This window comes from Ciconia boyciana, chromosome 17 (assembly GCF_034638445.1).
Source record: "Ciconia boyciana chromosome 17, ASM3463844v1, whole genome shotgun sequence".
Lineage (NCBI taxonomy): Eukaryota > Metazoa > Chordata > Aves > Ciconiiformes > Ciconiidae > Ciconia > Ciconia boyciana.
This window is the reverse complement of record NC_132950.1, coordinates 13,200,525-13,212,721: the sequence shown is the minus strand read 5'-3', so window position 1 is coordinate 13,212,721 and position 12,197 is coordinate 13,200,525. Positions and strand designations below refer to the sequence as shown.

The window sequence follows — 12,197 nt, the reverse complement described above, 5'->3', positions numbered from 1 at the left end:
CTGTCACAGTTTTAAGTCCAGCTAGTATTTCAGAACTTTAATGTATTTGCCGTCTCTCCTCTTTAACTCTGTCATCTGGACAGCAGGCATCACCATTCCTGCACCTTACGGTCCAAAATGTGGTTATAGACCACCTCAACTCCTCTGCAGGCTTTTCTGCTCTACATGAAGTTCAAATGTAACCTTGGGCACTATACTGCAACAAAAAGACTATAAAAGCGACCATCACTTAGAGGAAGCCCCAGACAAAACCAAAAGAAGTTTCTCTTTGCTTAGAAAACAAGAAAACAAGCAAATCTGATTCTCTCCTCCCCATCACTGCAGAGTTCACTAGTTAATCCTGGTTTACACTTGTAGAAAAGTTCAAGCAGGGCCAAGAGCATGTGTTTCTTTCTCCTTTCTCTATCATGCCATTTACAATATTTATGTAAAAGAAAATATCACTAAGGAAAGAAACGTTACCTGAAAAGGTTCTCTCATTTAATGAGTGAATTTCAAGACTGAAAAAGTAGGCAAGGAAGAGCAGATACTGAAGTGGATACATCCAATGGAAAATTCCATTTGTTATTTCTAAATTCATTTCACTAGAGCCCCAGGGACAGATAACAACATCAAAAACATTTTAAGATTTTAATCCTTTCCCTTACTGAATATTCTGTATCTCCTCAGCTATCCTCTAGAATAGGGCTAGTACCAGAATGAGAGCGCAATCAGAACTACACTACCAGACTTGATAGAATATAATCTATTATTGTTATGACGATGTGGAAGCCAATCATACAGCACTCAGTGGAAAGTTTGCTCACCACCTGCTAAAACTTTCATTCATTTAGCGTGCAAGTAATGCTGCACGGAAAAGTTTTTCAGTGGGGGAAAAAAAGTAAAATTAAGTTGGTTACACTATTGCTGCTATGGTCCTCGTTTCTGCACAAACCTTGTAAGGCTACCTGGCCATTTAATAGGCTTGGAATGAAACTGTAACATCTCATCAATCATATAGGCTAAGAACAGCCTTTGTTCCTTGGTGTTAATAATCTGACAAAGAAACACCCAGATCACTCTCCTTCCCTCACAAACCATCTCCTCTCATGCTTAACAAGGTACTAGTTGTCAGAGTAAAGTCTCAGCATAGCTGTTTCCTTTCCAGCTTTCAGGGAACACACCTTAACCACAGTACTCTCTTACTCCCACATCCCTTAAGCTTTTCTCATATATTGTAGGCTAGAGGCACAAACCAGACAGCAGAAATCTTCCTGTTTCTTTCTCAGGCTTTATGTTAGGCCTTTGGTTAATGACAGAAAAATTCCTCCTTATATCATTTTAGCCTCGTTTCTATTCAACAAATTTGAGAAGTGAGGCACTGACAGACTGATTTTCTCATTTATGGTCAACCAGGAAATTTGTTACAGACCCAGGAATAGTATCCATACCTCCTGATCCCCAAGTAGACACTATAACTAGAGCCGTATTTCCTCTCCCGAAGGAGTTACTACATGTCCTTTTTCACATCTCACAGCATTGTCAAAAAGAGTGTGTATCTGAAATTGTTACTGCCATACTCATAACAATTGTTAAAATTAATAGTAGTAATAGTTTTGCAAGGCGACGATACCTTTCATATGAACCTGCACAAGGGAACTTCAAAACGTATTATTGATGACGCACAGTTAACAGTTCAGACTTATGTTCTTGCTTTGAGTGCAGAAGTGGTGGAGTCACCATCCCTGGAGGTATTTAAAAGACACGTAGATGTGGCACTTAGGGACCTGGTTTGGTGGTGGACTTGGGAGTATTAGGTTCACAGTTGGACTTGATGATCTTAAACATCTTTTTCAACCTAAATGATTCTATGATTCTATGAAATACTAGACTAAGCAGGTCTCTGAGATGCAGTCACTAACTACTCTTTCTCTGAAAGCTGCATTTAGTATTTCATAGTGACTATAAATCGAAATATTATCACAGCTTTTTAGACAACAACAGTTTTCAAATGCAGAAGTGACTACCAGGAATCTCAGAAAGCCACTATACTTAATGCCAATGTGATCTGATGAACTATCTCTTTAAGCTAGACACTAAGAGACATGTACTAAAACATTTTCGCGAGAATTTTCTTAACTCCACCCCCCAAAAAACAACCTCCCCCAAAAAAACCCAACACCCCCAAAACTCTCCCCAAATCCCAAACCCACCAAACTCCCCCCAACCCCCCAGTTAATAAGCAACTTCCTCAAATGAAATCATTCTCTCTGCTTCATATAACAACTAGTGTTTCCTAGCAGGACCTGGTATCACACAGAAACAGGACCTGACAGCTAGAAATGTAAATGTGAACTTCATGTAACATAACCCTACTATAGCTCAGAGTCATTTAAGTTTGCAGAGTTATGCTAGTTGAGAAATTTACTAATTTTATCAATGACAAGATGTTTGAGACGTTCTTGCCTACTGCCCTTCATTAATGAAGAGCTGATCCAGTATCTACTATAATGCGCAGCATTCCCGCCCAGTTGCTCTCTAGAAGCCCTGAACAGGGGTCGATCTACCTTTATGCAAGTGAATTACCAAACTGCTTAAAGCAAACCACCCATCTCAGTAAGGGCAACCTCGCAAGTGCCATCTCCGGTTACACCAGTTAGCAAATGGATCTGCTCAGACAGGAAACTCCATCAAAGCTAATTCCATCAAAGCTAACAGAACCCTCTCACTATGCATGCAACCAAATCCTAGTTGTACTGCAACCTGAAGCCTTCATTGGCCAAAAGCACTGTTTCCTAGAGACACATCCTTCGTAGCCCATTCAAGACACTTCTGTACATGGCATTCTTATAGGTTAATGACAGCAAATCAGTGGTCTACCACAAAACACTACAGGACCTCGAAGTACAGTAGCTGCTATTGGGAATGAACAGATACTAAAGTTTTGTTGTCTTAAAATGTAAAAAACATGCTCATATGTAAATTCTCTCTCACCAAGAAGACGTGTTAAATTACTCTTCTTTTAGATATTTATTTCTGTTCTCAATTTCCAGTGCAAAGCAGAATTCACTTAAATTGGTCTGTTTCTCAGTAACACTTCACAATCTCCACTTTATTCCTAAACCAGTTAGCAATATGCCATTTTTGTTTCTAAAACAGGAAAAATTAAAACTATCAGGAGGGTTTTCTATAACATCCTGTCCCTACAATGGCCAAATAATGAAGGAATAAATAAGATAGACAAACATCAGTTGGCATATCCGCAGGCAGATCTAGCTATGTTTCAATTTTTGTTTCTGATTTTTTCGGTCAGATTTGGGGCAGGGAGGAAGTTAACAGTTATCACAGTTTTCTTCTTCTGCCCAGATTTCTTCTGGGTTTTTTCTTTTTCTTTTGGATACTTTTGGACAATAGGCTGCAGTCCACCATGGGGTTTGGGTTTTTTTTTGTTTTGGTGGGGGTTTTTTGTGTTTGTTTGGTTGGTTTTTTAAACAAATACATCCACTTAGAAAAGATGAAAGATCGTTCCAAGTCATGCAGTAAGCAAAAGATTAAGAAGGATTTGCAACATTTCATTATGAAAAAGACAGGTCACAGAAAGCCATTCAAAGCCACACTGCGAAGCCAAACATTAGAAAATGCAAATCAACTTACTTGGAAACAAGAGAGAAAGCTGCTGAACAGATTGCTGGGCAGGGAACAAGTCTGATTAAGATGTGGCCCAAAGCAGCAGGGAAATGGGCTTGGGTCACTTTCTCAAACACAGAACTGAAGGTGTTGATGTCTGCCAGCTTACTGGTGTGGTCCCCACCTCCAGTGTCTAAGATGTTCCCCCCATGTAGGATCAAAATTAGCACATGAGTTTTGCAGTTCTGGTGTTGAACTCCCTCCTGTGAGAAAAACAGGGAATAAGAAGGGAAGAAGCATTTTTATGGACAGTGTTGGTATACTTGGTGTCCATGTTCACAAGCAGTTAGCAGTGATTTTTTCTCCCACTCCCACTGTGATCTTTTTGTGGCATCTGCCTTCGCTGAGGGGGTGGTGTGTGTGTTTGCCCTGTGTTCCATTTAATTCAAGTATGTCTGAACCAGGTAAAGCACACTATGCTCTGCCAGAAAACCCTTGCAGCACAGAGGTAGGTTTCAGATCAACAAAGACTATAGAGAGCTTTGTGTACATCAAAAGCTATTTTAAATATATTGAGACTGGAGAAGAATTCCAACATCCGCAGACAGTCTAAGCGAACGTCTGTCTAGTTATCATGAATGAGGCTGCTGCATTTACTGAAAAGGTTCTAACTCAAATCATCACAGGTTCTAAATAGCCAAATTTCTCTGCCAATGAAAACATCCAGCAACAGCAGCTGATACAGTTATCTCAGCCTTTTGAGATTGGTAACATAATTGCAAATTGCTTAATTAAAATTAACAATAGGGCTAACTTACCCTGGCATTTACTGAAAGAGTAAAAAAATGTATCGTTGCTGATATCCATAAACCTCATAAATACATTTATGAATAGGTAACCAAGGATAACCAAGGGATCAAGCCCAGCCAGCATGGGTTTAGGAAAGGCAGGTCCTGCTTGACCAACCTGATCTCCTTCTATGACAAGGTGACCTGCCTAGTGGATGAGGGAAAGGCTGTGGATGTTGTCTATCTAGACTTCAGTAAAGCCTTTGACACGGTTTCCCACAGCATTCTCCTGGAGAAACTGGCTGCTCATGGCTTGGACGGGTGTACTCTTCACTGGGTAAAGAACTGGCTGGATGGCCAGGCCCAAAGAATGGTGGTGAATGGAGTTAACTCCAGTTGGTGGCCAGTCACAAGTGGTGCTCCCCAGGGCTCTATGTTGGGGCCAATTCTGTTTAATATCTTTATCAATGATCTGGACGAAGGGATCGAGTGCACCCTCAGTCAGTTTGCAGATGACACCAAGTTGTGCGGGAGTGTTGTATCTGCTTGAGGGGAGGAAGGCTCTACAGAGGGACCTGGACAGGCTGGATTGATGGGCCAAGGCCAATTGTATGAGGTTCAACAAGGCCAAGTGCAAGGTCCTGCACTTGGGCCACAGCAACCCCATGCAACGCTACAGGCTTGGCGAAGAGTGGCTGGAAAGCTGCCCAGCAGAGAAGGACCTGGGGGTATTGGTCAATAGCTGCCTGAATATGAGCCAGCAGTGTGCCCAGGTGGCCAAGAAGGCCAATGGTATCCTGGCTTGTATCAGAAATAGTGTGGCCAGCAGGACGAGGGAAGTGATCGTCCCCCTGCAGTCGGCACTGGTGAGCCAGCACCTCGACTACTGTGTTCAGTTTTGGGCCCCTCACTACAAGAGAGACATTGAGGGGCTGGAGCGTGTCCAGAGAAGGGCAACGAAGCTGGTGAAGGGTCTGGAGCACAAGTCTGATGAGGAGCGGCTGAGGGAACTGGGGTTGTTTAGCCTGGAGAAAAGGAGACTCAGAGGAGACCTTATTGCTCTCTACAACTACCTGAAAGGAGGTTGTAGACAGGTGGGGTCGGTCTCTTCTCCCAAGTAACAAGCCATAGGACGAGAGAAAATGGCCTCAAGTTGCACCAGGGGAGGTTTAGACTGGATATTAGGAAAAATTTCTTTACTGAAAGGGTTGTCCAGCATTGGAACAGGTTGCCCAGGGAAGTGGTTGAGTCGCCATCCCTGGAGGTATTTAAAAGACGTTTGGATGAGGTGCTTAGGGACATGGTGTAGTGGTGGTCTTGGTAGTGTTAGGTTAACGGTTGGACTCGATGATGTTAAAGGTCTTTTCCAACCTATACGATTCTGTGAATCTGTGAATACGTGCATACACACGCAATAATCAGTGTGCTCGTAGAATAAACAAGATGTTATCTACTTGAGACTGGAAAAACATTTTGAAAGTCTCACAACTCCGCTTTTTTTTCTTCTTTACCCCTTGAGAGTTATGTGCACTCAAAGAACTCAGTAATACATTAAAAGATTAGGAGATTTTTGTTTTTAAATCTTGATTGCCATTTTCTTCTTCGCTTTGGATCACATGATTCCTGGAGACTTCTAGTTCCTGACCAAATATGAACACACAATAAAAATAACAGTAATGTTTCTTGTATTTGTCTGAGGATTGTTAATTACTAGATGGGGTGATTTACTGAGAATCAGGCAATGTTCTGGACACTTTATTCTTAAGTTCTGGAACAAAAGCCACAATCTTCAACAGCAAATACAAAATGAGAAGAATGGCTCTGAGTTTAACAAGAGTAACATTAATCAGAAAAGCTGACAAGTAAACAAACACACACACATACATTTCAGCCTGTAGTTTAGTGAGGGGCATGGGTGGAAATGTTGACATGGGTAAGACAAATAAATTGGTAACTTTAGCACCTGTATAATGGTGACAGAGAAATGGTTGAAAATGAGAGAATTCTAAGTTGTTCCATAAAGCCACTATCTCTGTTCAGGCCATGATTTTTAATATCCAGAAGAAGTATTCATTGTGAAGGCATTTTGCTGACCTGCCTTGTATCTGCTTAAGTACTGTATCTTATGAGAATTTTTAAGGTTCTACTTTTCCTTGCTCTAACTTACAATTGCCCTCTCCATATGGTCCCATTCCAGTTCTTCAGGAGAGAAATTTAATTCCTTTTAAAAGCTAAGAGTAGCTCCTTCCACAACCAATGCCAGCTTGTAAATAAGTGGCACTGCTGATGGGTTGGTGGAACTGAAAGCTTCAAAACAGAGGGAAAAAAAATCAAGCGGGTCAACATTGCTAATGCCACTGTTACAAAAAGTCTCTCAGCTGGATTCAACTGGTATCCTTCACAAGAGGACTCAAAGGGAATGAAATTAATTTGCCTCTCAGCAGTAGTTCAGCTGTGACCAAGACAAGGGGCTCAAGGGCTAATCAAAAGGATATCTGAAGTCAATCAAAGACTGTCATCATTTTCAGGGGACTTTAGGATTGGAATTCTTCAAAAATAGAAAAGTAGACATTTCTGTTGCCTGTCCTATGTGCGGACAGAGGACCTTAATCAGTTAAGTGGAAGGAACACAACCTGTTTAGATTATTTGCTGCTTCTAAAAAAAAAGTAATTCTGTTCCTATCAATTTCATGACGGCTGCTGAATCCGCTTCACAAAACCTGCATTTCCACTGAAGTACTAAGTAGACATAACAATTTCTCTTCAGAGAACTGGGTCATATTTCCGCCTAAGTTAATTATGCAACGTCTAAAAAAGCTTGTGATGATTTTCAGTGATTGTATGTGCACCTACTGAACAAGGGAAAGACACACTAAGCCACCAAACAGGTTTATAATTCCATAATACGATATGAGACTATTTCCACATGTCTACTCCTTGGAAATCAGCACAGCTTGTTTTGGGAAACAATCTCACCTCATTGTCCTCGTGTATTTCAATACTGCCTTGTGCCGGGAACCTTTGTTTTCTTAAAGAGGCTTTATATAATTCACCTGAAAGGAAAAGAGACATAATTGATCATATAAAATATTTGTCTGCCTCATCTTTTACAGACATCTATGGAGGTAAGGCACATTTCTAGTTTCAAGACAGAAAGATCTGGTCACAGGAAATCCTGTGGACAAACAGAACAATAGACAAGGTTTCTTGCAGCCCTGCATGTTAGAGGCTCTCCTATTCTTAACAGCAACTTTTAGAACAGGATTCAGATCCTTATACAGAGGTGTGTAGTACTGATACACCTGCTGTTGGTCACCAGTGCCTTTCTGGAGCAGCAGTAGAAGAGGTCACCCAAGGTTCTGCATCATCTCTGCTCATCCCATACAGATATCTTAGATACTCTGGTATGTCTTAAATGGCACTAAACACCTATATATAGGCAAGTGAATTAAGCCTTTAAAGTTCTCCAAAGACCTTCAGGATTCAGCTCTTCCACAAGCCTCTGTGACTACCTGGGAAACTCCCAGAAGTAACTGCAGTGCTCCATTACCAGGATGCAAAATAGGAGTAACAGACAATAGAGCAAAAGACAGTTTCTCCTCAAAAAACCTTGTAACCTGAAAAATAGAGAGTGACATTGCAGAGGAACACGGTGCTTTGCTAATACCTTTTCACAACAGGATCATGTGTGCAACATCCTCTGTTATAAACAGAATAATGAAAATCTCTGCACTGACTTCGAAGCATGACCAAACAGACCCCAAAACCCACTTGTGACTACTTCTTAGGCAGACTGGCTGGACAGCAACCTGCTGTAAGTGGTGAAACATTCATGATATCAGCTTTAAGACCATGAGACTGTCCACTGTCTGGCCTTGGAAGGCAAAACTTAGCAAGCATTTCTTTGCAGAGAGAGCGGTCAAACACTGGAACAGGCTTTATAGAGAGCTGATTGATGCCCCATGCCTGTCAGTGTTTTAAGAGGCATTTGGCAACGCGCTTAATAATATGCTTTAACTTTTGGTCAGCCCTGAAGTGGTCAGGCAGTTGGACTACATGATTGTTTTAGGTCCCTTCCAACTGAAGATAGTCTATTCTATTCTATAAAACTTCTACAGCTGGCTATGAAAAGGCTTGCCCTCTGAACAAATCTTCTCCGTCCTTGAAGACAAGATTATGATATAGCACTATCCACTTTTTTTTTTGCACTGTGTTTCTTCAGTCATTGAAGAGAATTGCTACAGGATCTTTCTGGTCTCTTCATAATGCAGTCTTTTTTCTACAGCTGCATGTGTTAGTTACCTAGGAAACAGCCGTAGGATTAAATTTGATTAACACTGTTGTCAGCTTCATTGTTACATTTATACATGGGGCCAATCTCTTCCTTACAAATTAAAGGAATGTTCCATACTCCTGTCTCTTACAGCACTTATGAGACATCTACATCAGAGGAGATGAGCAAAGCTTTGCAAAAAACACACTGAAGCCCACTTACTCACGTTTTAGCTTACAGGGTTCTGCAATCAGATCCTGGAGCACTGATTTCTCAGGTAAAGAAAGAGGAGGCAAGAAGAGGACCATCAAACTTCTGATTTACTGCTGTGTCTAAGAGGTATTCTACTGGCCATTGTGCTTCGTTTCCAAATACAAGGACAAGAAAGTGACTGCTGGTAGTCAGCATGGATTTACAAAGGGAAAATCACACCTAACTAACCCGATAACCTTCTATGATGAGATGACTGGCTTGGTGGATGAAGGAAGAGCATTGGATGTTGTTTCTCTCAACTTTAGTAGGGCTTTCAACATTGTCTCTTATAACTTCCTCACAGAGAAACTGAGAAAGTGTGGGCTACCTAAGTGGACTGTCTGAACTGCCAGGTTTAAAGGGTTGTGATCAGCAGCACAAAGTCCAGCTGGAAGCTGGTGACAAGTGGTGTACCCCAAGGGGTCACTACTGGGTCCAGTCCTGTTTAGCATCTTTATTAATGACCTAGATGATGGGACAGAGAGTACTCTCAGCAAGCTTGCAGACAATACAAAAACGGGGAGAGCAGCTGAAACACCAGATGGTTGCGCTGCCATTCAGAAGAATCTCAACAGGCTGGAGAAATGGGTCAAAAGGAATCTCATTAAGTTCAACAAACGGAAATGCAAAGTCCTGCGTCTGGGGAGGAATAACTCCACTTAACAGTACAGGCTGGGGACCAACCATCTGGAAAGCATCTTTGCAGAAAAGGACCTGAGGATCCTGGTGGACACAGCAATTGACCTGGAACAATTGACCTGGACTCAGCAATGGGCCCTTGTAGCAGAGTGCCAACCGCATCCTGGACTGCATTAGGAAGAGTGTCTGTAGGGGCAAGGGAGGTGATCATTTCCTTCTGCTCAGCACTGGTGAGACAACACCTGCACTGCTGTGTCCAGTTCTGGGCCCCTTCGTATAAGACAGACATGGACTCACTGGAGCAAGATCAGCAAAAGGACACAAAGATGATTAAAGGACAGGAGCACCTGACATGAGAAGAGGCTGAGAGAGACAGGACTGTTTGGCCTTGAGAACAGAAGGCTTGGGGTATGTGGGGGAAATCTTATCAATGTGTATACCTGACATGAGGAAGTAAAGAAGATGGAGCCCAAGTCCTCTTCATGATAGTCAGTGAAAGGACAAAAGGCAATGGGCAAAGTGAAATACAGGAAATTCCATTTAAGTATAGGAAATAATTTTTTTACTGTCAGGGTGGTCAAACACTGGAGTGGGTTGCCCAGACGAATTATGGAGTTTCCATCCTTGGAGATATTCAAAACCTGACTGGACACAGCCCTAAGCAATCTGCTCTAAATGACCCTACTTTGAGCAGAGGAGTTGGGCTATACAATCTCCAGAGGTACCTTCCAACCTCAGTCATTCTCTGAATTAGAAGACATTGGAACACAATATTTAGGTTTTTCAGGGCCTTCAAAACATAGCAGTTCTCTAAAAATTAGTACCTGATGGCCACTGTAACCCATAAACCAGATATTTGGTAGGATGCTCTCTTTGAATTTCCAGCAGTATTATGAAAACTCCAGTTTTACAGCACTCAGCTGGATTTTTTTAAAAGGCACTAAAAAGAGAGTATCAAAACTGAAACCTCATGGTTTTCCATTTAGAATTTAAAACATCTTTGATGTGATTGCTTCTGCTACCATCTCAGTTTCCTAGCAGTGACTTTTTACTTAAGACACGAAACAAGTAAACCTGAGAACTGAAAACTTATACAAGTAAACCTGAGAAGACTTTAACACCTAAAACATTGTCAAGTTGAGTTTATTTGTTTAGTCTGCTATCAATCTATGAACCAACCGATATTGACCTAGGAACAACAAATCAGTTTCCTTTGAAATACAAACTCTAGTGATACCCAGACCAGTAGAGATGCTTTCTGCTTTATCTGTTAAATGTGTTCCTATTCATGAGTTTTCCTACTCATTTCATGATGCTTGCTTCTTTACCTTGTATGCCATTGCTCTCCAGAATATTAATTTCTTTTTCAGATACAGAATATTAAAAGCTACAAATTAGTCACCGTTTATTAAAATGTGCCAAAACAGCAAAATTGCTATGATTTACTGCTAAGTCCAGCGTCTCAACCTCTGCCTTAACACTAACATAACCACTCTCACACAGTGAGAAGCAACAGAGACCAGCAAAAGTTCTTTATGAGAACTATGGCATGGTCAAACTATGTCAGACTTTTGTTTAAAGCAAACAATTATGGACTGAAAGTGCCAGGCTGTCTTTAGGTAACACCTTTATTCCTATACCTCCGTGGACTTAAACAGAGAAATTAAATATTGTAACATCTCACTGAAGGGGAATTACTTCAGCTGAAGTCATGGGGGTCAGTTCTTTGGGGAAGGCAAATGTACTTTTCCCTTCTACAGACAGTGATGAAATTCCAGACAAGATGTGAATCCTCCTACCTCTAACACCTCCTCCTCCCTCTCGTGGGGGGAGGAGGCGGCTTTGAAACCCTTCTGCATGTCAACACCAGAAATTTGTAATTCATAACTTCAGCTGACTGCAGTGTCGCAGCCTTAAAATTCTACTCATCTCACAAGGCTTAGCTGTTCCAAGAAAAACTGGGAGGCCTTCCTCCCTCCGTGACAGATACAAGTTTTAGGAGTTAATGAGAGAAGATTGTACTAAATAATAGTGCCAAAGTAGTTCACTAATAGCTTTCTGGATTTAAACACATTTTCCTCTGTTTCTTACAGCATGTCACAAGAAAATAAATGCATCACATAATGCTATAGATGACTCAGTTTACTTTTTTTTTTTTTTTAAAAACACATTCTGAGTTCACACGCTGTTTGTGGTTCCACTCCATTTGGCATATGTTTATAGGCAGTCTGCCAGACCCGAAGAGAGCGGACTTTAATTTTCACCTCACCAAGAACACTGATTAAGTAGAGTCTGGCCAGGTTATTCTAAAAGCACTGATTTTAGTCCAAAACACATTTCGAACACTCTCCACTCTTCTGCATTAGGATTGAGAGCTAATTCTACAGCAGATTCTACCACTATCATTCCTTATAGCCACTAGACATTTATTTAACCTCTGTGGCTACATTTCTCCATGGTTAAAAGTAAGGTAATTATTCTTGTCTTTCTGGCAGGCACGGATTTAAAGGATTAGTCATTTAATACTTGTATAAAACAAAAATACAACAAAATATAATACAACAAAAACCAAAACACTAGAAAACAAACCCAACAGCAACAACACACACCCATAAACCCTGAACTTCCACCAAATGCAA

General features: G+C 41.1%; 1 protein-coding gene across 1 annotated transcript in view; it reads right to left on the bottom strand.

Annotated features, from left to right (window-relative positions):
* PITPNM3 (PITPNM family member 3) overlaps nt 1–12,197 on the bottom strand; it is a 114,896-nt gene that overhangs the window by 48,189 nt on the left and 54,510 nt on the right. The window contains exons 4-5 of the mRNA XM_072882015.1: nt 7,371–7,447; nt 3,634–3,869 (exon numbers count right to left, since the gene is read on the bottom strand). Of these exons, the coding sequence (XP_072738116.1) occupies nt 3,634–3,869; nt 7,371–7,447 (313 nt within the window). The remainder of the gene's footprint in view (nt 1–3,633; nt 3,870–7,370; nt 7,448–12,197) is intronic.